At 42.4% G+C, this 25,230-nt stretch overlaps 1 protein-coding gene across 4 annotated transcripts in view; it reads right to left on the reverse strand.

Annotated features, from left to right (window-relative positions):
- Positions 1 to 456: 456 nt before the first annotated feature.
- The window catches only part of ATG14 (autophagy related 14), a 60,391-nt gene continuing 35,617 nt past the window's right edge, over positions 457 to 25,230 (reverse strand). For all 4 annotated transcript variants that reach the window (XM_085889641.1, XM_085889640.1, XM_085889644.1 and 1 more), the window contains 5 exons: positions 16,741 to 16,967; positions 16,520 to 16,637; positions 11,204 to 11,294; positions 5,228 to 5,313; positions 457 to 4,952 (listed from right to left, as the gene is read on the reverse strand). In XM_085889641.1, coding sequence (XP_085745767.1) covers positions 4,625 to 4,952; positions 5,228 to 5,313; positions 11,204 to 11,294; positions 16,520 to 16,637; positions 16,741 to 16,967 — 850 coding nt within the window. In that variant the 3' untranslated portion in view covers positions 457 to 4,624. The remainder of the gene's footprint in view (positions 4,953 to 5,227; positions 5,314 to 11,203; positions 11,295 to 16,519; positions 16,638 to 16,740; positions 16,968 to 25,230) is intronic.

A 25,230-nucleotide genomic window follows, 5' to 3' on the forward strand; every position in this document is an offset into this window, starting at 1 on the left:
TAATCCCTACGCTAATTATCAGGACCCCCTGTATGGGCGGAACAAAAATACACTTTCGCACTACAGGTTCCACGACTTAAAGTGACGTCATTGTCGCTCCTAACCGCATCACAAGACCCATGCTAAGCAATGCATTCCTATCTCAGCTAAAGTCATTTGACCTACCCCCACGAACATCATATTTTTCTTGGCAACTTTGAGAAATTTCTTATTTTTATGCTTTTTCTCGAAATTTCTTATCAGCCTGATTAGAAAGAAAGAAAAACAAGTGTAGAAGGTTAAAGAATAGATGAAGTTGACCTGCTGAGCCTGCCAATCTGATTGGCATCCACCAACAAGCTTGCAACGCATAGCACATTTCATCTGTAAACCATTTTCAGAACACCGTGAGTGAAGATTTTTTCTTCCTTCTTTTTTTTTTTTTTCTTTCATTTGATACAAAGAATGATCAACAGATTAAATTTCTGACAATTTATTTGTTACGTACTATCCGATTTACACATACAGTACTTTGCAACAGCTTGCCTACTGTACTTTCATCATAATAAAGGCATTGTATTCATACAAATGATATTTACATAAACACTTTCACTATGTACAGATCAGAAAAAAAGTACATTGATCGGTTTTATTAACACAATACATTCGCCACACTCGGGATCTGTAATAGTTACTTTATATAAAAAAAAAGGCAAACGATATTTTGACACATGTTTATAAGTCCAGATCACCACGACATCCCCCGACCCAAAGACACAAATGAACGGAGATTCAAAGCTACAAACTGTAGACCTATAGGATTGCGGAGGCCAATAGGTGAAGCAATTTGAAAGATATCAACGGATTTTGCTCTGATTCCAAGATCTCCAAAAAGTGTGTTTTATTTTACGGTAAAAGAGGAATCCAAAAATGAACTTGGATTTTTTAATGCTGGAAGATTGCTGTTAGTCTGAGCACTTGCAAGAGCAAGTCATATCCACAGTTTTGAAAACAAAACACAAAAGATCCAAAAAGAATGGTGGGTATCGATTGTGCTGTCGAGGAACACATCGGCACAGCCATACCACGCTCCTCTGAACAGGAGGTGAGCGGAGAAAGAGTGAGCGAAACCAAAGCAATCAACATGCATTGCTCAAAACAAATTAACGGATAATCAGTTTTCTACTGATGACAAGACACAACTACCATTTCAAACAAAGTCCAAGGACCCCTGAGTACATAATTCATGAAAAAAGGAAAGGAAAAAAAAATACAAAATGAGTACTAGTCTACTGTTGTGATGTTGCATGCAAGTCTCACCGATTGCAGGCAACGGCATTACTGATTTAACATCGATGCGTAAAGAAATCTGCGATGATTGTGGGGATGCACCGACACTGCGATGGATATATCCTGTGAGCATTTACATCGCTTTGAGGCCCATCATAGAATCATAGAAAGCTGTTATCCTCTGTTTTGAGCAGTTCATTTTACACTTGTAATCTCACATGACTGCACTTTGCATTAAATATGAGAACCTTTCCAGTTTGATCCATTCATATTGACATTCAAGTGCACATTGTACCAGAGATACAATAGGAATGATGTTATTTGTCACAGTGGTTCCCGAAAGGCTTGTCAGTTATAATGTCCGGTTCCTGAGGAGTTGATATCATGATTGGGATTGAATGTTCATTCCAGGACCATGAACGCGTGCAGTCTGTTCCCTTACAGCCCCAATCACAACCAGAGCCAACGGACATTGCACGTTTTGGCTAAACATAAGGCCAAGCATCAAGTGATGTTTTTTTCTTCTTCAAAGTGCATTGGTGAAACAAAAGAACAAAAAAAAAAAATAATAATAATAATAAAGGAGAGAAAAATATGACACTCATACAACTTTTCACTAAACATCATAACCGAAGCAAATACGAACAAATGTGTACAATAAATACCCATCGAACGATCACTTGGTTGCGATCACTCGCGCAAAATGAGCGACTCGAAACATTTCCGAATAACTCATTTCACGTCAGCTTTGTTCGTTCTGGAAATTTATCCTGAGAAGTTTGCAGAACAAAAATACGTTTCCTAAAAAGGTTGGCCAGTCATAAAAACAAAACAGGTTCTCAAAGGAAATAAAGCAAATGATTTTCTTTTCTCCCCCCCCCCCATTCCCAAGTACCAGAAGGGCACATCAGATGATGTTCGTCAACTTCGACCGACACACCCAAACACAGTGATGAGTTCAAGAAAGATTTCCATTAAGCTCTTTTTAACCAAGCAAATATCCCTTTATGGAGCGACACACGAGGAACCACAGCACGATTCTCATGATCAAACAGGAAGAGGAATGGCATCAACAGGCAAAGCAAGAAGGACTGGAAGAGATGTTAGTCAGAAAAACTGAGAACACTGAAGTTCCACATAACCCAGAATGCACAGCTGGACACACTTCGATCCAAAAGTTGAGCCTTTGACGAAGGAACGTGAAAAGTCAGACACCATTATTCTCTATCTTACGAGCATTGTTACACCTAAATAACAGAGATAGTATTCAAGGAAGAAGCACCATTTGTCTGACTAATCCCAATTGCCAAAGCCCATAAAAAGTCAGTGGAATAACGAATGTGTTGCGTAGCTCGACCGAAACTCAATGGAAAACTCAGCAACATAATGCAAAATGATTAATAATAATAATAAAAATAAAACTGTTAAAAATTTTTTTTTTCTTTTTCACAATGACTTGAGCAACAGAACAAAGCCAATAAAAATGCAGCAAGTGGGAAATAACAAGAACTCCACCAAAAAAAACAAACATGGTGTACTGCAACTGCAGTAATAAGGAGGGCACGACATATCTTCTAAATTATCAAAAGGGTATCGTAGGGTCGTACTTAGAGGGGAGAGCCAGAAGTGGTGGCAAGTTTACATCAAAACCTGTGCATCACCATGGCAATGTAGCCGCCCTCTGTGTCAACAAGAGTTAGGCCGGAGTCACGTTCCCACCAAGTGAGGCATCACCATGTGAGATATGGCACGGTGTCGACAAGACCACTTCGTTCACATCGGAAAAACGGGGATGGGAACCACCGTTTTGAAATCTCGACGGCTCGTACAATCCTCCAGCTCCAAAGTTTTCGGATCCGCAAACGTGTTGGATCATGTCACATAATAAAAGAAATGCTGAAGAATGCACCATGACACCATTTTACAATCATGCATGCAGGCAGGCAAGGCAAAAATGCATGAGGATTTGCTCCAAAAATCAATCGAAGTTGGAGAGCATTTCCTCATGATACCTTCCACACACGATGTATGGGTTGTGATCTACCGCTGCTCCGCTGCAACAGGCCGATGACTCAAATTGTGAGTTGGAAAACTGTGTCGAGAAATCGGCATTTAAATGGGGACAAACCATTTCTCACAAAACCTGGAATCTGCTCACCTCAGCAGCGCTCTGAGCGCAAGATGTGTGTGGGGAGAAAATCTTTCAACCGATGAGAATCGCAACAATTTTTGACTCATTTACTTGGTAAGCTTATTTGTTTCGGAACATCACGTGGCTAATGCGTTTCTTTGATTTTTTTTTTCCAGATCTTTGGAATGTGCGGGCCGATAAGCAAAGCAGCTGTGGATACCAATCAAAGACCGTGCACGATGTAGTAAATTGGTGCCCACTTTGACTGTTTGCTGGTGGCACTTGCAACACCTGCTTGAATGAAGTGACTCGCAAAGCGATCCGAGGGCTCACCCAATCTGAACCTGGGTATTCCACATTTTTGGTCGCCTCTTTACTGGGACGAAAGGAGAATAGCAAAGTGACTGGGGCAACTTACTAGGCCATGGTGAGGGATAAACAGAAGACCAAGAAGAAAACAAAACAAAACAGGGTTCTAATGCATAATCGATATTTTAAGCAACTCCAATAATACTAACATTTCAAATATCAAAAAGAAAAGAAAAAAAATATCTCGAACAACTATTGGTATGAACTATTTTTTGTTTTTACTTTTATATTAAAATGAAAGGGGTTAGTCTGATTATGTGCAAAAAAAAAAACCCAAAAAGTCATGATTATTAATCAAACACAACGAACAAACTTGGCAACAAAAAAACAAAGATAAACAACCTTCCACAACCAAACATTTTAGAAGTTTTGTTCGCATTCTTCTTCTGCAGAAGTCGGCATGCAGAAGCACGTGCTGATAAGAAATGGGATTCTGGAGTCATACATTATTTGGAAAGGATCCTTGTGATGGTGCAGTGGGAAAGACTCAGCAAAGTTTAAGGTGAGACGAGGCCACCCTGTGGGCTTGCAGCAGAAGCCAAGGAAAAATCTTGCTGCCGGCACCAGGCATCGAAATCACACTTTGTTTCTTAAGAAGCTTTAGGGGCAATCAACGAGCCTGAAAGCAGGTATCTGATCCACATGGAGTAGCTGTTTAGGCTTCTCCGTCACGTTCTGGATCAGGTTGGACCTTCTGTGGATAGTGTGCTTCCAGCCAAAATGAGTAGGTGATAAAAGAGGAGCAAGAACTTCAGCAAGGATCAAGTTTTATAGTTAGTGGTAACAGAGCAGCTTGATCAAATCTAAAACACTCACATACCAAAAATCTGCAAATGGCCATACACTAATGGGCCCCTATCGATGGCCTGTGTAGGCTCTCCAAAAGGAAGCGACCGATGCAACGGCAGATGAGACGAGGCCACTCGGTTGGCTTGCAGCAGAAGCCAAGGAAAGGTCTTGCTGCTGGGACTCCTCAAGGTGCGTCTCTTGAGAGCTGCCTTCAAGGTGCTGTGTCGGAATCTCCATGAAACGAGGGTTTGGTACGGTTTCCCACTCCAATCCCAAGTCAGTTTCCTCTTCTCCAGAACTGACATCTGCTTCGCTCTCCTCTGCTTGCCCCGCTGCTGCGTCCACCAATTCCATGGAGTCCTCCATAGCAGCAGAGATCTCAAAAGGCCCACTCCTGAAATCAAAGCTCATGTACATATTGGCCTCCAGGATAGTGTGTTGTTTTCACGATGTTCTTATATGAATACAGGTGTGTACACAAGCAATTATACACCATTTTAGAATGTGAGAAGCTTGACTGAGGTAATCAAAAATTGTTACCAGCTCGCACAGTAAAAGGTCCACAAAAAATAAATAAATAAATATATATATTTTTTATCAAGGGCCACTTATAGTAGTGACCATCATCGGAGGTGAGACACGGAAAGCAAAGAGAGGTGTTTAGCTCACCTGCCCAGGGTGGCATTCTCTGAATGAATCATGTAGCGCAGGTTCCGCATGGGATGCAAAGGATGCAGCCGCTCAGGATGGACAGCCTGCCATTGGGTATGCGGAACATGGAGAAGGTTAAAGAGAGGTCCAGAACCCAAAGTTGTTTGTCATTTGATTAACTTGTAACCCCAAATTTATAATTTCCCTTTACTCCTGGCTGTGGGGGGGGGGGGGGTGTTTGTGTACATGACTCTTTTAGAGCATTACCCTAATTTTTTTTGTTCTCTATGCCAAGACCTTCAAAAAAAGTTTGGGTAACAACTCCAGATAAAGTACGTTTTCTCTGTAGGGTCCATCTTGGATTCACAGTTGGCCACTAACAAACCATAATTGAACCAAAATGCCCGTATTGGGTTGAGATGGAATAAATCATTATTAAGCACTTATAAATTATTAATTTTGATTTACTTCAATTGCTTATGCATTGCTTAACACATTTTAGCATGATTTATTCTCTTAAAACTTGGTTCACAGTAGAATATGACCATATTTTACATAATTTTAGTCAAAAATAGTCAAAAATAGCTTTCAACTTGAAAGTAGCTCAAAGTTTGATGGTCTCTGAATGACTTAATATTGCAAGTAGAGCTATAAAATTTGGCCAAAAGTTTCATTATTAAGTTCTCTGAGCAATTCGATTTTCATATTCTCACAATGGGGCTATGTGTGATGACCACAGAGCTCATTGTAAACCAAAGTCACCCTGACCCCCAAATGGCCACTTTTGTGGTATTTCATCAAATGATGATATCTCCTTAATTAAATGCCATGGAAAGTTGATTTTTTTTAATAGTAAATATAGGATATTGACCCAAGGAATTCATTGGTAACATTTTTGTATATTTTAGCTGATCTAATGAGCATAATCCCAATATTTTCCTCAAAATGACTGCCAAAATAATGAAAAGTAGACACGATTTAACATTGAAGCTTTAATTAATGGTCTAAAATAGTGATGTGCATATGCTTCAATCCTACAGAGACTATATTGAGACACTCATCTTAATTAGATGTCGGGGAACTTGGGGCACAACCACATACCGGGGCAAGGTGAAGTACCAAAAGATTTCCATATTTTATTTCTAGCCATCACACCATGTTTGGAATGATATGGGCTTTTCCTCAATAAAGGTAATACTGTGATGACAATACTGTTAGGGTCCATTTGACCTTGACCCCATTGTTCGAGGCCAACCACCATGTAACCAAAAGATCCCATATGTTATTTCCCATTTATTCATAACACATATATGTAACTGAGCCATCAGACCATTTTTTTTAGAAAGAAAAGGACATTTTTTTTTTTTACAAAGGGAACACTGTTGAGGGTCTATTAACCTTGAATCCTTCACTCAAGGTCAAATATCAGGTGACCAAATGATTCCGCATTTGTGATTTCCTATTAGTGTATAATACATACCTAAGCCCTCAGACCATATTTAAGTAAATTACAGGGATATGAAAGTCTATGATGTCATTTTTGGGGATACCGAAGTGAGGTAAACTATGATGTCACAGTGAGGATAACTATGATGTCACTTCCTCTTGGCAACTGGATTTTCAAGAAAAAGAAGAGAAAACAATGCTGCAAACAAAAGGTAAGATTTTAATGGATCACCTTTGATTTTAAGTAAATATAATGGTCAAAAGTTGTAATGAAATATCAAAGAATAATTGTATCTCTTAAAATGAAATATTTTAATGAATAATTCTGAAATCTAGATCAGGTCAGGTAGGGAGCATGTGCCAGAACAGCGCGTCGCTGCGTCCACTTTCCGCCGGTACTCCAGGGGCCTCCGTCTGGCCATCCCTCAGGCAGATGCCAGGCCCATCCCCATCTCCTTGAGATGATGGTCAACCTGCTGCAACCACGAGGCACGTGGTCGGCCCACTGGCCTCCTCCACTCATGAGACTCCCTCGCTGAGAGAATCTGGTGAGCAGGATCAGCGTCAGGAAAACGAGCCACATGTCCATACAGCCGCAACTGACGCTCACGGACTATGCAGGTAACAAATCTCATCCGAGTCTCTCTCAGCAACCGCTGGTTGGACACAAAGTCCGACCAGCGATAGCCAAGGATTCTCCGAAGAGACCTGGTACCAAAGGAATTAAGTCTCCGTCTCAGATCCTTGGTCAGAGTCCAAGTCTCGCATCCATAGAGCAAGACTGGAAGTACCAAGGACCTGAAGACTCGGACTTTCGTCCTCCTGCACAGGTACCGGCAGTGCTACACCCCATGATCCAGTGAATCCATGACTCCCCAGGCCTGACCCAGATGTCTATTGACCTCTGAGTCACAGCCAGCAGAGACATGAATATCACTGCCAAGGTAAGTGAATCTCTCCACGACTTCAACATCCTCACCACAAACAGACACAGACAGGACAGCAGCATCCAAGATGTCACCGAAAGCCTGGATCTTAGTTTTGACCCAAGAAACCCGTAATCCCAGCGGCTCCGACTCCTCATTCAGCACCTCGAGGGCCCCCAAAAGGATATCTAAAGTCTCCGCAAAGATGACTGCATCATCTGCAAAATCAAGGTCCGAGATCTTGACATTCCCAAACGATGCACCGCAGCTTGATCTCTCCGACATCCTCCCTAGAATCCAGTCCATACAAGTGCTGAAAAGTGTGGGGGCCAGTACACACCCCTGACGAACTCCAGTAACAACTGGAAATAAGTCAGAGATGGTACCACCACACTTCACAGCACTCTCAGTACCAGAATAGAGTTCAGACATCAGATCGATCAGTTTTGGTGGCACCCCACGAAGACCAAGAATCCTCCAGAGGACATCCCGATTCACTGAATCGAACGCTTTGCAGAGATCAACATAGGCTGCAAGCAGCCCCTGCCGAAACTCTCGTCTGCGTTCGGTGAGGACACGAAGTGCAAGGATACGGTCAATCGTTGACCTCTTTGGTGTAAAGCCTGACTGCTCTGGATGCTGGTACTGAAGCAGATGGTGGCGAACCCTATCAAGAATTATCCGAGCAAAGACCTTGCCCGGCACTGAGAGCAGCGTCACCCCTCGGTAGTTGTTGCAGTCTTGGCGATCACCCTTCCCTTTCCAGAGAGGAACAACAAGGCCCCTCTTCCAATCATTTGGGATGATGCCTGTGTTTCAGGCAGAGCACAAAACTGCATGCAACGACACGAGTGCAGCATTTCCACCAGCCTTGAGAAGTTCAGCATGGATGCCACAGATCTCTGGAGCTTTGTCCCGTTTCAACCGGTTCACCGCAGCCCGTGTTTCCACAAGCGAAGGTGGACCACAGTTGATTCGAGGGTCAGCAACAGGGATTGTAACACCCTTGACGTCCAACTCGACAGCTGGGGGATCAGCCTGGTACTAGATCTAGATCAATCAAGATCAAAATATTTAAATTTCAAAGCAAAATGGAGGAATCCCCCAATTTTATCTGATCTCCCATAATGAGGAAATCCCCCAATTCTATCTACGAATAGAAAAATTGTCTCATGTCATAAAATTTGATCGAGAACACATAGAAATATAAATTAAATGTCAAATCATACATTTTTAAGGGTAAGGAATTGAATGTATTTGGTTTCCAATACCTTGACCTTGGCCTATGTTTTCAAGGTCAACTATTATTATGCACATGTTAAATGTATCAGCTTGTCAAATCATATCTCGGATACATATGAATATGAAGAAAATGATAAATTATATATTATCAGAAGTTGGGGAAGAATGGAATGGAAACTATCATCACATGTTTTCTGCCGAAACAATAAAACAAAAACAGACCCCCATTAACATGAACACATGTAACATGGGGCACAACCATACATGTAAATGGATGGGGCACAACCACAGAGGGAGTGGGAAGGATATTAAGTTAGAGTTTCATCTTGAATATTGTTCTGCATTCCGAATTTTCAATATTTTGGCAGCAATTTTGGAATTATTAATAAGTAGATCAACTCCAAAAACTCCAAAAATGTAACCAATGAATTTCTTGTGGTCAAAAACCTATACATACATGTAGTATCAAAAATCAACTTCCCATGCCATTTAGTTGAGTAGATATCATCATTTGATGAAATACCATAAAAGTGGCCATTTGGGGGCAGGGGTGACTTTGGTTTACAATTCGCTTTTTTCAATATTTTGGCAGCAATTTTGGAATTATGCGAAGTCGATCAACTACAAAAACTACAAAAATGTTATCAATTAATTCCTTGGGGTCAATAACCTATATTTAGTACAAAAAAAAATCAACTTCCCATGCCATTTAGTTGAGGAGATATATCATCATTTGATGAAATGCCGTAAAAGTGGCCATTTGGGGGTAGGGGTGACTTTGGTTTACAATGAGCTCTATGGTCATCACACATAGCCCCGTTGTAATAATATGAAAATTGAATTGCTCAGAGAACTTAATAATGAAACTTTTGGCCAAATTTTATAGCTCTACTTACAATATTAAGTCATTCAAAGACCAACAAACTTTGAGCTACTTTCAAGTTGAAAGCTATTTTTGACTAAAATTACATAAAATATGGTCATTTTCTACTGTGAACCAAGTTTTAAGAGAATAAATCATGCTAAGATGTGTTAAGCAATGCATAAGTAATTGAAGTAAATCAAAATCAATAATTTGTAGCTGTTTATTAATGATTTATTCCATCTAAACCCAATATGGGCATTTTGGTTCAATTAGTTTGCTGGTAGCCAACTGAGAATCCAAGATGGACCCGACAGAGAAAATATACTTGATCTGGAGGTGTTACCCAAAATTTTTTGAAGGTCTTGGCATATAGAACAAAAAAGAATAGGGTGATGCTCTAAAAGAGTCATGTACACAAACACCCCCCCCCCAGAGCCTATACTACTTGAGCCTAGAGTCGACTCATCAATTCAAATGCACAGTTCAGAAACACATGCGAATTGATACAGGCCTCAACTGCTGTATACTATTCAGCAAATATATTTCCAACTTGAGGAAATTACAATAAAACTAGAACGGGCACTCAGTAGAGTGCATACCTTCGCCAACCCTACATTTTGCCCCCCCCCAGAAACCGTTGATTGTGAGGGTATTTAATCCCATACCACATCTGCCATCTCATATGTGTTATGATGGCTTAAAAACATTAAATTTTCTGTGTGATATCGTATATCACAAGATTGGGCATTGAATTCACAACATTTTGGCATTGGTTGCATGCAAATTGGATAAAAATCGACCGCACTACGGCAAAATGACGATTTTGACCTTTTCATGACCTCGACCTTGACCTTTGTACTCTTAATTTTGTAATTGGTATTAAAGTGTGGGGAACAGAACGGTCAACATTTTGGTGTTGGTTTCATGCAAATCGGATAAGAATTGACCGTGTGTTATGACTAAAACGACACATTTTGCAATGTCGTGACCCCCCCCCCCGACCTTTGACTCCCAACCGCTAATAAGGGTTATTACGTCATTGTGTCATGTCAAATATCACAAGATGGGGCATTGAATTCTGAACATTTTGGCATTAGTTGCATGCAAATTGGATACAAATTAACCGCGCTGGAGTAAAAAGACGATTTTGACCTTTTAATGACCTTGACCTTTGACCCGATCGCTCCCAAAATCTAATAAAATGGTCCTCAGATAATAACCAATCATCCCACCAAATTTGCTGCGATTCAGTTCAATACTTTTGGAGTTATGCGAATAACAAACAAACAAACATATTCACAAATAAATAAATACACAGCGATCAAAACATAACCTTCGCAACAAAGTTTGCGAGGGTAAAAAAACAAGGCCTTTTTCAAATGGCAGGATAATAACAAGACAGAATGGTCTAACATCGCACTGTATCAGAATCTTCAAATTTAAGTTGGTATGTATTCAAATTATCAAGAGATGAGTGATTGTACGACCTTGCAAAGGAGAAGGAAACCCATTTACTTGTGAGAAGCAGAGATGCATGACATTTGTGTTCAACTTGTTCACTATCCGGATAAACCTCTGTCGTCCCAGGTCTTCATGGCAGAACTCGCTGTGCACACAGGAGGAGAAATTCATCTCTGCTGGTGCTCAAACTGCAGCCCGCGAGAACCAGATGACAACAAATGTAGGAGACGTGCACAACAGTACAAATGTCTGCAGACGACTCAAGGCCCAGCCTTTTAATTTGAGGACCAACCCAATAGAGCCAAGAAAATATTACACAGAGCCATGGACAACCCCCCCACACCCCCCCCCCAAAAAAAAAACACATGATAAATATGACCAGAGTACGGAGGCCTTAATAGATCAAATAAGCATGCCGGAAATACAAACCTTGACGGCACAGACTTTGGTATCAATGCTAGACAGCTTGGAGCTGTGAAAACAAAATGAAAATAACCTGACAAAACCTTCATAAGTTTATATACCGACTCTGTGGTGTACTGGTTAAGGCGTCCGGTCCGAGTCTGGGAGGTTGGTGTTTCCAACCCCGTCTGAATCATGCTTAAGACTTTAAAAGCAACCATTGCGAAGGATTGATGGGTCGAATGGCAACCTCCTGCATTGAAGTTCCTTGCAAGGTAACTCTTGTTACAATCCCATTATTTGTTGAGAGATTGCCAATAAACACGGGCAGTGGAATCTCCTGCTCTTTGCAATTCCCTGTCATTACCAGATGCTGAAAAGTAAGATGTATTTTAAAGTCAGATACTAAGACAATAAAATGGGACTAATCCGATGAAAGGAAAGATGTGAACGTATGCCCGGTCGGACAACTTCATTACCATGCCTTGAACATTCATCTTGACAATATTGCGCATATATATATATATATATATATATATATATATATATATATATATATATATATATATATATATATATATATATATATATATATATACAAAACAATATTTTGATGTACAAAACGACCTCCTGGATCGATTACAAAATTAACAGTATGTGGCTGTTACACATGATATTTTATGTGAACACTTGTAAAGGTACAAAGGTAATCTGAAAGGCGGTGTGTGTGTGTGTGTGTGTGTGTGTGTGTGTGTGTGTGTGTGTGTGTGTGTGTGTGTGTGTGTGTGTGTGTGATGCTGAAATCCATGATATCGTTACGGAAATGGCCCTTCTATGCTACTAAATATAGGATTAGCCCATATCCCCCATTAAATGCATGTTTAGCCAGGTTGTTCGGTAATGTGACGTTACATGTGTGTCGGGAGGTGTCACAGGCTGTTATTTGTTTGTGCAGTGGTGGTGGATCAAGAGCTCCTTCTTCTTCCTTCCCCTCTCTGGACGATAGGCCCCGCCCAGCGCTGAGAAGGGGAGTGGCAAAAAAGAGGAAGTGAAACTAAGGGGAGGAGTTTGTCGGCTTCGAAAAGGGGCGCGCCCCGAAAAGAAAAGGTGGAAAGAACTGAGAGGACGGAGTTGAGCAGTCGGGCTTCGAGGCGGGAAGGCAAGAGAGAAACGACGGGTGTCGAGGCGTGATCTGCTGGATGAGCAGTCGGGCTTCGAGGCGGGCGTGCGCCGGGAGGGCGAGAGAGAAACGACGGAGCCTCTGACTGTCCCTGCTCACCTCACGGCTTGACGACGTCTTGGAATTCCATGGACCCAGCCTGCCGGAGCCCGGCACCTCGATTTGGCCTTGTCTGGTGAACAGGCCAGGCCTGGACTTGTATGCTGGACCTTGTGAGAAACCAGCTGAAACCCATCGTCGATCTGACGGTCTTGTGCCACCGACCTTACGCCGCGTGCAGTGCGACAAAGGAAGACGAGCGCCATTTTGCCACGTGGCGTGCTCGAGCTTGGGGCGCGAATCCGTGGACATTGGCTTGTTACGAGCGACATTCATGCTTTTGACACTTTCCTCTCGTCCATGAAACATCACCAAGTACTCTGTCTTGTCTGCATGTCGTTTAAGGCTTATCTCGGTTGAGACCCCCTCGAAACCCATAATCCGTAGTTCCCGAGTTAAGAACGGGTTGGAGATTAATTAAAACATTGCCGTGAATGTTTTGCTTGTGTTGTGTTCCCCGATGTTCCCCAATAAATCTGGCTGATTCGTATGAAGTTGCCGCTTTGGATTAATTTGTGTCGTGTCGAGGAACGATCCGTTCGATTGGTGTATAAAACCAAAATGGTTACAGACTGGCAGAAAACGCTCGGCATCTGACAAAACCAGTCTGTAACCGGGGTCTATTTCCCCAACTGGTAAGGTCCAGGGGTACGTTGGTATCACGATTGAAGATGCGTGACCCGAGGCCTGTGCCGAGCCAGCCGGTGTTATTAACCCTGGAGACGGCGGTGGTGAGGGTGGCGCCGAATCTGTAACATTTGGCTATCAAGACTCGGGTGCGAACCTCCCACCCCCGAATCCGCAACTATATATATATATATATATATATATATATATATATATATATATATATATATATATATATATATATATATATATATATATATATATATATATATATATATATATATATATATATATATATGTCTTCACGATGCTGAGTGTGTATTCACCCTGAATGAACACGTACCTTGTTTGACGCTCACATCATCGCTTGCAAAGCTAAAATAAGTTACGATTGCTGAATACAAGTGTTTGTGCTCGCAAGTGAATTTTTTTTTTTCCTCAGGCAACCAAGATTTTGAAATGGTTCTCCTGCAGTTCTCCCTGATCTGGAAAAACCTAGTAAGTCGAATGCCCATGGAGAGCACTTACTCGGTTTTTCCAGATCAGGAGCGAGTTAGAACCCCCCCCTCCCCCCCCAGAAAAAACATTGTGTCAAGCACTGGATTATGTATAAGAGACAACACAACCAATTGCAATCGCCTGATAAAACAATAAAAGACCAGTAAGGGCACTCGTTAGAGCGCATACCTCTGTCACGCAATGCCTGATCCACAAGAACATATCGGCACCAATACATTTTTGAAATATCATGCTGCAGACCGTTTTTGGCCCTATCAATGGTGAAGAATCACTTTAAAAATAAAATAATTCTTGTATCTGGATCTTCACCAAAATCGAATCAACACCCAACTTGTCCACCAAGTTTCATCCTAATCCGTCCACAACTTTTTGAGATATCGTGCTCGATATCGGTTGAGCCCAATCTCTCAATGGTGAAGAATCACTTGACAAATTATCAGATCCAGATCCGAATTTGGATCTTCACCAAAATTGAATCAACTCTTCCTTGTCAAACACCCAACATGTCCACAATGTTTCGTCCGAATCCGTCTGCAACTTTTTGAGATATCGTGCTATATATGTATACTGTATTTCATTTTTGGCCCTATCTCTCAATGGTAAAAAATCACTCCAAAAAATTATAGTAGCCGGATCCGGATTCGGATCTTCACCAAAATTGAATCAGTTCATCCTTGTCACACACCCAACATGTCCACCAAATTTCATACGAATTCGTCGACAACTTTTTGAGATATCCTGCACACAAACAGGCAAACAAATAAAGAGACAGAGAGGGGTGAAAACATAACCTCCTTTCAACTTCGGTGGCGAAGGTAACAAATGGTGAAAAGGAAGAAGAAATAACAAAGATGAATAATAATGACCAATTACATATGTCTGCAAAAAAATTAAAAACGTAAGTAAAACCAATCTACTTCAATGCAAATGTGTTGGGATCTCCACGAAAAAAAAAGCAAAATATTTTTAAACAGATGTCGAAATAAGTACAATGAAACAAAATTGCTTCAGCAAGCAATCCATGATTGAACTTTCACAACTATAAAAATTGACAACCTCCCTCCCCCACCCCCAGAGTTCAAATACCGACTTGATTAAATTAACTGGGTTGACAGTCACAGACATTGCCAAAAATACACCATAATATTTAATTATGGAATAATGACCGATTTCCACTTGAAAGCTCGTCACTCAAATCCACACAGAAAAATTAATTATTAAAGTTAATTTTTAATTTCCAACACGTTTCATTAATTTAAGCATGTGGATGTGGGGGGGGGGAAGAAGAAAAGGTTCTTTGAGCTCTGTGTTATCGTGCACGATCGGGTCTTCGTTTCAATTTGGAATGGTGGCAAAGTGGGACAAAAATCATGGACTTTGGCATTACAAAGTGTGACGATGAAACTGATTTTGCCGAGAAAGGAAGCATCAAGGGACAAACAGAATGGAGTTCCGTTTTGGAAATTTCAGTGAAAACTCAGCCAAAGATAAGCCAACGAACAGCAGTACTGATGTTCTGGGAGGATAGCCTTGAGGTATGCACCACTCACCTCTGAGCTGCCTCATCTGGGTTCAAATCTTGATCCAGCTATAAACTGTCATCCTGGTGTTTTACATGCAGAACGAGGCATCAGTGTGTGCACCATCCCTCGGATGTACATTAAACTGGGCGCTCTGTCTGCCAGCATTACTTGGTGGACGTTAAAGATCGCATCGTGTCCTTCGTAAAGAGTAGGCAACCTATAGCCGTCACCCCGAGCAAATTACAAATTCCTGCTCTAACATACAGGGGGCACTGCAGCAGCAGTAGCAGCACAGCCATGCCTACAGCAAATTATACCACCTGCAGCCATGTGCTGCTTCCGAAAGGAAAGCAGTACTGGTGCTCGTGGTAGGTAGCAGCATCGTGGCCGTGTACCAAGCTAACTGCATTCCTGTGTTCCAAGCTGTAATGAAATCAACTTTTCATCACAATACTTTATGTATAGTGTGTGGTACTGTTCACAATGATCATTATTGGGTAACTGACCATCATGTGCATATGAGTTTGGGGGTATGGAGTGACTCACCTGCTGACCAAATTACAGCACCCAATTTAAATTTCTGGATAAGAGACTAATGATAATGCAGGCAACACACTCCAGGATTACAGCACGATCTCCATACAGTTTATCCGTCAAACGTAATGATCGAACGTGCAAAAAAATAAAAAATAAAAAAAAAAGTGTGGCAGGCGGAGTAATAATGCAATGTGACCGATAATCATGGAATAATGATATTACTGCATTTATTGATAACATAATACAACAAAGTTTCCCCCAAAAACAGCTTCAAGAATAGAATAAACACTCTAGAGACTTTCTCAGGACATTTTTGTTGTCCAATGTGCACAAAATCCAAAGAGCAATATTTCATCGGTGATTATCGACAACTTTGTTGGAAAAATATGGAATGCATATCTTATTTTTTCTCTCCATACAGGCAAATGCCTTTATGCTTGATTGGTTGTTTCAGAGTGTATCAGTTCCACAAATATGGCGCACCTGAAGCAGAGACGCAGAGGCAACGTGATGGCGAGTAGATGAGCAAGCACTGACACAAGCTGCGCGGTGTGGCACAGTGCAGCGCTGATTAGATACGCAGGACCCGAATGTTCTTGGTCTGCAAGAAAGTGGAACAAAACGAGACAAAGGAGCCTCTTTACAAGGGAAAATAAGACAAACAAACCATAGCAATCTGTCCTCCATGCAACATCATCACGTACCTGGAGCCTGCGCTGTCTGCTTCCGCGCTTCCAGCCAGTTGTAGTAGCAGGAGTAATCACCATGCTCTGGGAGCGTGATGTTCGCTACCACAATCCCGACACGCGTCTCTCCGTTGTTCTCGGAGTAGACCCATTGGCCGGAAAGGTAATTTGTACGCCGTGCCTCGGCGAGCTTGCTAACAGTGCTCACCTGCAAGCTTGTGTCGGGGTCGAGTGGTATCTCCGAGCTAGCGAACAGCCAACATGCGGCGCAACCAGTAGTACAACAATTAGTAACCGAGATGCATCAATTCAAAACATAAAAATCCAAGGGGTTTTCCTTTATTTAATTAAATTCAATGTTGCATCACTGATGTTTTGTTTCATCAGCATGAGTACTGGTCAGCAACGAGTTAAATCCCACTTACCTACAATCTCCAGGCTAAACATGATTCTACTCTGGAAGGTCATTTACAAGCCTGAGGCCACTGGAAAATTATATATATATATATATATATATATATATATATATATGTATGTATATATTTGGTGAAAGCAGCTAAGGCAAAATATTGGTGTTCCCGAATTGGATGTACTGTAATGGGTGTGCAATTTTAGCCTCAACACCTCATCAACAATGGGCCACGATTGTATCTGTGATGTCGTGTTCAGATCTTCTGTACCTGTCCTGACTACACTTTCTCCAACACATTCATGGAAGGTGGTTCTCCCTTCATCAAGGAAAAAAGATTAAGGTCACTACAACTCAAAAATAGGGGTCTCGAGGCCAATCTTTTAAAATGCAGATCAGTCAACCATCCTCCTATCATTGGCAAAGCAATGGAGGCAACAAATTGCAACCAAAATAGTCTCTTCTCTTCTTTAATGGTCTAGTTACAGATCACCAGATCGGGACACCCAACCTTGGTTGTGTTTCTTTTGGTGAGAGCAGCACAGAATGGATGACATGAAATTTATGAAAGAAGTCAGGGCAGTTTCATTTTATATCTCAAATGCATTCAACAATCTGGAATTCTTCCACATTCATCAAGAACTGTCTGCCAATGGCAACAGGATCCTCTCTTAAAATGGATGGCAGATATAATGTGTGCGTGTGTGAACAGTAGATTATGCTCAAAGGGATATTTACTCCTTTACCCCCAAAGTATCATGTCCCTGAGGAAGTGTCTTTGGAATGATCCTGTTTTTGGTGTATGCTCTAATTAAAAACCTCCTCCTCTCTAAGCTATCTGTTCCAATTTTTGCCAGAAACTTCCACCCACAAAGACAAGTATGCGGCAGCCGTATCCCTTTCGGATGACATAATTAAAACGCAAAACCAATCAACCACCTGGAATGTGATATTAAATGCTGGTATGTCTTGCACACTACAACAATTGGATTATGTTGACAGGAGGCTAAAGCAAAGGCCCTTCTACTTGCTCACCACAGATATCGATTTGGTGGTTTACTACTAGTGGTACCGTACTTGTGGTCTTGATTTGGTGGTCAACTGACATCGATTCCAAGCCTTCACAGTCCTTTTCCCCTGTTTAACCGCAAAAGGCTGCATTCCTTCATCTCGCAACTCCTTCTCGATTTCAATTCCCAAGTCAAACATCTCTGCTCACCTTCACTACTCTGCCTTTGCCCCCCCTTTTTTTTTTCCTCATCTGTAGAAGGAACTTCATATGCGAAACATTTCACAATGTTTACTCATGTCCTTCAAGACAGCAGCTCATGGTGTCTCGCACCTTTTACGAACAAGATATTTTACTCTCGCTAATCCTGCCTCGAACACTGTCCTCTTACTGTTCTGTCTACCTCTGTCGTCCACTGGTTCTTTTCCACCCTGCTGATGTTTTGTTGCCTCTCTATCCTATCATTCAAGCTCTTCCATGAGCCTCAATGTCCATATTTAACATAAATAAATAAAGAGGGCACTTTTTTCAATTTTTGAAATTTGAGTTTAGTTTCACTTCAGTCAAGTGATAGTAATAAAAGGCAATGGGTGTCAGTGCATCTGTGTGACTGTGTGTGTCAGTGTGTGTGTCAGTGTGTGTGTCAGTGTGTGTGTCAGTGTGTGTGTCAGTGTGTGTGTCAGTGTGTGTGTCAGTGTGTCAGTGTGTCAGTGTGTGTGTGTCCCCTCCATAACTCCAAAACCATAGAACCTAGCAGCCTGACACTTTGCATGCACAGGAAGAAAACTCCAAGTTAGTGCAAGAGTGAAATTTGGGTGTTTGGGTTAATTAAAACACCCCTTTTGAAGAACGGCATTGTTTAATTATATCCTTCATCAGGTGACCCTCGGTTACCTCGCTCTCTGGGTCTTAAGGCGTTTCCTGGGGAGCCTCGCTGGGGTCTGAAGCTGCCATGTTTTTTGGCCTGCTCAACCATGCCTTGACTTGGAACAGGCCACAATGATTTCTTTATGATAAACTTCTTTTTCCCCACTTTCCTCACTCTTATTGAATGCCTGCACATCATAGCTACAAATAGCTGTATACATCGCTTTTGTAAGTACTATAGTTTTCAAATCAGGAGCTTGGAGCAATTTCATGCATTCTGTGATACGATTTTCCAGGATCTACTCTCACAGACAAAGTAAAGTATATCATCAAAATATTATTGTCATCATTACATCAAAATGTAATAAAAAATGTCATCCAGACTAAATAAGTGTCGAAATCCGTTGTGAAATCTGATAATTTAAAGAAAAAACGAGTCTTATAACTAAGCCGATATACCGATTTACTTTAAACAAGCAAGGCTATGTTCCCTCCTCCTCCATAGATAGACAAGAAAATGTGGAATTTCCAAAGCATTAAACTTATCTTTTTCTACTGTTTGGAGAATTATATTGAGTCAACAAAAAAAAAAAGAAGTAGGAACGTAACAAAATTAACCAGCTTCATTGAGATATATGATTTAATGCATTCACTGCTAGTCCTCGTTCCTCATCTCCCGAGGAACTGCCTATCCATAGTCTCTGCCAGATCTATGTCTATATTTTCGGAGGTTTTGTGAAGTGCTCAACAGGGAATCAAAGCAAATCTGGTATATAAAAAAACAACGGACGTTTTAAAAGTTATTACGTTTGCACGGACCCCCAAATCGATGGACCACGTGACACATGCACAGACGAGCAGGCAAAATGGCGCATTTTCTGAAATGCTTATTTCACGGGCGATTGAACTTTGTGCTGTCTCCAGGGTTGTTCTGCATAAAGCTGCAACTCTTTTATGGATGAAGTCATTTTATTTCATTAATTCACATAACTACGAATCGCTGGGTACATTCCAATGCTTATAAACACCCGGAGACGTTAGCGTTCGTGGCTTGACATTTCGGGCGTCTCCGGGAGGTGTATGTTTAATGTGTTGATAATCGCGTGCCAAACTAGCCGTTTATCATCAACCATTTCGTTGGAGTGCTTGCTTGAGGGCTGAAGCCACTTGGCAAGTGCTCTCCAAGCTGCTTGTTTGTTTGTTTCGGTAAAGGTACCTGTGCTCTCAATGGAACATCGATTAGACAGACGTACGTTTCCACCTGTATTTGGCTGTGCGGTGCCATACGGTTGGTGCCTCAGGAGGTTTCTCATCCACTGACAATGTGCATTATTATTTTTACAGGACATCGTCGTTTTGTTTTAACTTTTTGTGCAATCTCCTTTTAATATAATCCACCCCGAACTTTGACATCGATACATATATAAAAGCAATAAGGTCCATCTGACCAGGTGTTTGCCATGATCTGGTTGTGAAGGCATAGAGCATAGATCAACATTTTGTGTTCTGTGCCTTGATATATTTTTCAATTCAATTTTGCTAATTTCCCACTTTAATTCCTCTTTCAACAAAGTCTGTTTTAAGATAAATCTTTGTGTGCTGTTTTGATGTATTTTATGCATGTGTACGTATTTTAACTGTATTACCATAATGGAAGTGTGTGTGTGTGTGTGTGTGTGTGTGTGTGTGTGTGTGTGTGTGTGTGTGTGTGTGTGTGTGTGTGTGTGTGTGTGTGTGTGTGTGTGTGTGTGTGTGTGTGTGTGTGTGTGTGTGTGTGTGTGTGTGTGTGCGCGCGCGCGCGCGCGCGCGCACATGTGGGGTTTCAAAATGTGGAATGGAGTCCTCCGGGGCGGATTACATGCAATACATCATACGATTTTCAACGATCTACTCTCACAGACAAATTAAAGTGCATCATCGAGATACTATTTTGGCATTGAGGATCGGATATCATCTGGACTAAATAGGTGCGAAATCTGGAGTGACATCTGATAAGTTAAAGAAATAACGACTCTTAAAACTAAGCTGATATACCGATATACCTATTTACTCCTTCTCCATTTATTCACAAGAAAATGTGAAATTTCCAAAGCATTAAACTTATCTTTAATGACTGTTTGGAGAATTCCAATGAGTGCACAAAAAATTTAGGAATGTGCCAAAATTAATCTGCTTCATTGAGCTGGTTTAATTGAGTGCAACAAAAAAATGAACCAGCAGGATCGACGTGAAAGCAGCTGCGCCTGGTTTCTCCGTGGGGAATCTCTGGAGTTAGGAAAATAAAATAAATTAAATTAAAGATCGAATTAAAACAAAGAATGAACGATTAACATAACCGGAGGATTAGGATGAGTGAAGCAACAGATGAGGGTGAGTAAAGCAACTTATATATTTTTGTATACCATGTCGAGGCTCGTGAAAGAGCCAATACAAAGAAACATATAACAAGGCAGGAGACAAGATGGGCGGGAGAGGGAAGCACAAAATAGTGGGGAACAGAAGCAATAGGAGGTCTGTGGAAGGGAGAGGGATGTGGCGGGGGAACACGTGGTAAACAAGATGGACATTGCAGGGACTTTCAGGAAGAAAAGCAAGGAATTTGAAGGAGGTGGGTATGGGGTGGATTAACAGGGGTAGAAAAGATCAAGGTTTTGGATGGGGGAAGATATGAGATGGTGGTGAACAGCTGTTTTGAAGACCTGAAGGGAAGAGTGGGATTGAAGAGAGTGTGGGAGTTTGTTCCAGAGATGGGAGAAAAAAAAGAGGAATGAAAGAGTGAAGATGAGCGGTAATTCTTCATTTTGGCATTCACCAGAAGGGGTTTTCTTGCAGACCTTGAGCACCCTGAGGAAATTTCGGGGGGACAGATCACAGTCAGAGCGGGGGAGGGGGGGGCAAGGCCGGAGAGGAGACGGTAGAAGGCAGAAAAAACACTGACCTGCCTCCGGTGAGAGAATGAGACACCCAAAGATTCAACTTCATCGCGGGAGATACTAATAATCCTAAAAGCCTTGGTTTCCACAGTGTGAAGTCGAGCAAGGTGTGAGGCAGGAACACCACCCCAGAGTGGGGTTGCAGTACTCCATTAGACTGCGGATGAAGGCTTTGTAAGTGGTTCGACGGTCAGATGTGCTAAAGAAGGACTTTGCACAATGTAGGATACCCAGTCAGCGACTTTGGAGGCCAGGTTGGAGAAGTGCCTCTCCCAGGAAAAATCGTGGCAGATAATGAGACCCAGAAGCTTGAATGAAAGGACTTCTTCAAGGGGATTGATGAAAGAGTAGATTGGGGGGGGGGGGTTCCAGACGGTCCTTTCGGAGAGACATGGTGAGTGTGTGAGATTAGTCACGATTGAAGGAGATATTCCAAATGTTTGACCAGCTTGTGATTTTACCGAGGTCTGCAGAGAGTGACGAGGCTGCTGTCTGCCGATCATAGGGATGAGAGATGGTACAGCAAAGGGTGGAGTCATCAGATAAGAGATAAAGAGGATTTTCCAGAGAGTCTGAGAGATCATTGATAAAACCAGAAAAAGCACAGGGCCAAGAACACTGCCTTGAGGAACTCCAGCCTGGATGGGAAGAAGAGATGAGAGCATTCCTTTAAGAGCCACGTGTTGACTGCGACATGAGTGGAGATTTCTTTTGATACCAAAAAGAAGAGAGTTTGGTGAGCAGTGTGAGGTGCCAGACCCCAGAATGGAATTAATTATTTTTAATTCCACACAGGGCAGGGTGCCAGACTGTGTTAAAAGCACGCGATATGTGTATGGATATGGCTCTGATTTCATGTCTTACATTGAGGACCTCCATCCATTGTTGGGAGAGCAGAAGCAGCATATCCAGGGTAGAGTGACCTGGTCTGAAACCAAATTGATGATCGGAAATCAAGCCATTGGAGAAGAGGAAGGATTTGATGTCAAAAGCGATGATGGATTCCATGACCTTGCTGATGATTGGGAGCGGGCCAATTGGTCTGTCATTGCAGGGATCAGTTTTAGCACCTTTTTTATGCAGAGCAGTGATGTTTGCTGATTTCCAAGCAGATGGCAGAAGACCTTGAGTAAATGAGAGGGTGAATAGAACAGAGAGAGGGTAAGCAAGAGCAGCAAGGCAGATTTTTAGAACACTAGGGCTGATGCTGTCTGGACGGATTGCAGAATCTGAGTCGAGGTTTGACAGCAAGCTCTCCACCTTGACAGGAGAAAAGGACACACAGACCAGGAACAGCTGAGTCTGACTGGGTAAGGTGGGTGCAGAAAGCGATGGGTTTGGGACACACGATTAAGAAGCAAACACAGGGTTTAGGCATTCAGCCATTTCATGTGCAGTGTCAGCTGTGCAGCCATTTGAGGTAAGGGAGGGGATGGAGGGGGAACATACACCAGAGACAGACTTAAGTAGATGCCACCAGGATTTGGAGGAGGGAGAGAGGTTTGAGAGTTCAGACTTGAGATGAGAAAGATGTTGTTTTCTGGCTCTTCTGAGGGAAGAGACACACTTGTTCTGAGCTTTGTGGAAGGAACTGAGATTGCCTTCAGTGGGATTTGCCTTCTATGAGGCGAAGGCAAATTGTTTCAGAACAAATGCCTCACAACAAGCTTCAGTGTACCATGGGCGGGAGGAAGGGTAGGACAACTGAAGACGAGATGGGATAAATCTGTGCATGAGAGAGGAAATTTCTTTGAAAAAATTCCCAGGATGAATTGATGTCAGTGAGAGTAGAAATGGGAGACCAGCCAAGAAGTATGATGGCTGCTTGAATACCCTGCCAGTCAGCCTGAGTGAAATGCCACACTCGGCAACGCTGAGATGGTTCTCTAATAACAGCCAAAGAGATGACCGCTTTAACAAGCAGATGGTCAGATGAACCGATTTGAGCAAGAGAAGAACAGCAGACATTTTCTGGGAAATTGGTCCAAATCAAATCCAGAAGAGATGGAGTACCGTTGACTGAGATCCGGATCGGGAAGTTGACAAATTGTGTCAGTCCCAATGAGTCGCAGAAGTCCTTTGCTGAAGTGCCATGACAGGTGAGAGAGGTACCCACACCCAGCCAACTGGCATGATGGCAAGTGAAGTCACCACATATGAGGAAAAGAGAGTTTGGATGAAGGGATAGAAGAATGTTTTCAGAAAGCTATATGTAAATGGAGTCATCAATGTTTGGTGGGTGGTACAAGACACATATAAACATGAGGTGGAAGTGGAGGGGAAGCCGGAGCCAGAGGTATCCCTGGGGTATGGAGGGGTGAGGACAGTGCATGGAGAGTGAGGGATAAAGTTTATGATGTAAAGAGAGCAACTCTGCCACCAGAACGAGGCTCAGGTCCATCATACCAGAGGCAGGAGTAACCAGGGAGAGAAACTAAGGAGTCAGAAACGTCTTGAAGGAAGAAAGTTTCCGTAAAGCAGATTATGTCTGGTTTGTCAGTGGCAAAATGTATGGAGATATCAATCAGGTCAGAGCGAAGGCCTCGCATGTTTGAGGTCCACACTGTTAAGGAAGAAGGATGGGAGGAGGCTGAGTGCAGGGAAGGGGAGGGGAGGGGGAGGGTAGTGAGAGGGAGAAGAGGTGGAGGTAGTGAGAGTTGTTGACAGTTGATGACTGATTGCAGAAGAACAAGTGGAGAGTGTCAGATGGGGAGGACAACAAACGGCTAAGTGGTAAAGGGACGAGTTGCAGTGGGACGTAATAAGAGAGGGGGCAAAGGGAAGTGGTGGGAGATTGGAGGAGGTAGAGGAATGAACTGGAAGAGAGAGGGTGGGGGAAGGAGGCAGCTTTGTGGATGTGAAGAGGAGCAGCTTTGAGAAGGGGGAGTGGGGGAGGGGGGATTTGAAAGGGAGGGGTGAGGGGGGAGAATTGAGGGGAAGGGGCAGGGGGAAGGGAGAGCAGTATGCTTTGAAAAAGGGAGGAGCAGGCTGATTTGTGAGGGCGGGTGAGAAGGAAGTTTTGAGGGAGAGGGGAGATGATGAGAGCAGGCGCGGCCATGGGGGAGGAGGGAGAAGGGAGGGGTGGGGAGAGGGGAAGGACGAGACTGGGTAGAGGTATTGTGGAGATGGGAGCGGGTGGGATGTGTAGATGTGATTTGTTGTGTCGCTGATGCTCAAGGAATTTCAGATTTTTCCCATGCAGCGTTCCACTTGACGAATTTTCACCGGCATACTGCTTCACCGATGATGTCACGAAAAATCACCCGTGCTCCCGATGGGGAGTTCATTAA

The sequence above is a fragment of the Eptatretus burgeri genome, chromosome 7, assembly GCF_056783735.1.
Source record: "Eptatretus burgeri isolate ZD-2024b chromosome 7, Ebu_testis_v1, whole genome shotgun sequence".
NCBI lineage: Eukaryota > Metazoa > Chordata > Myxini > Myxiniformes > Myxinidae > Eptatretus > Eptatretus burgeri.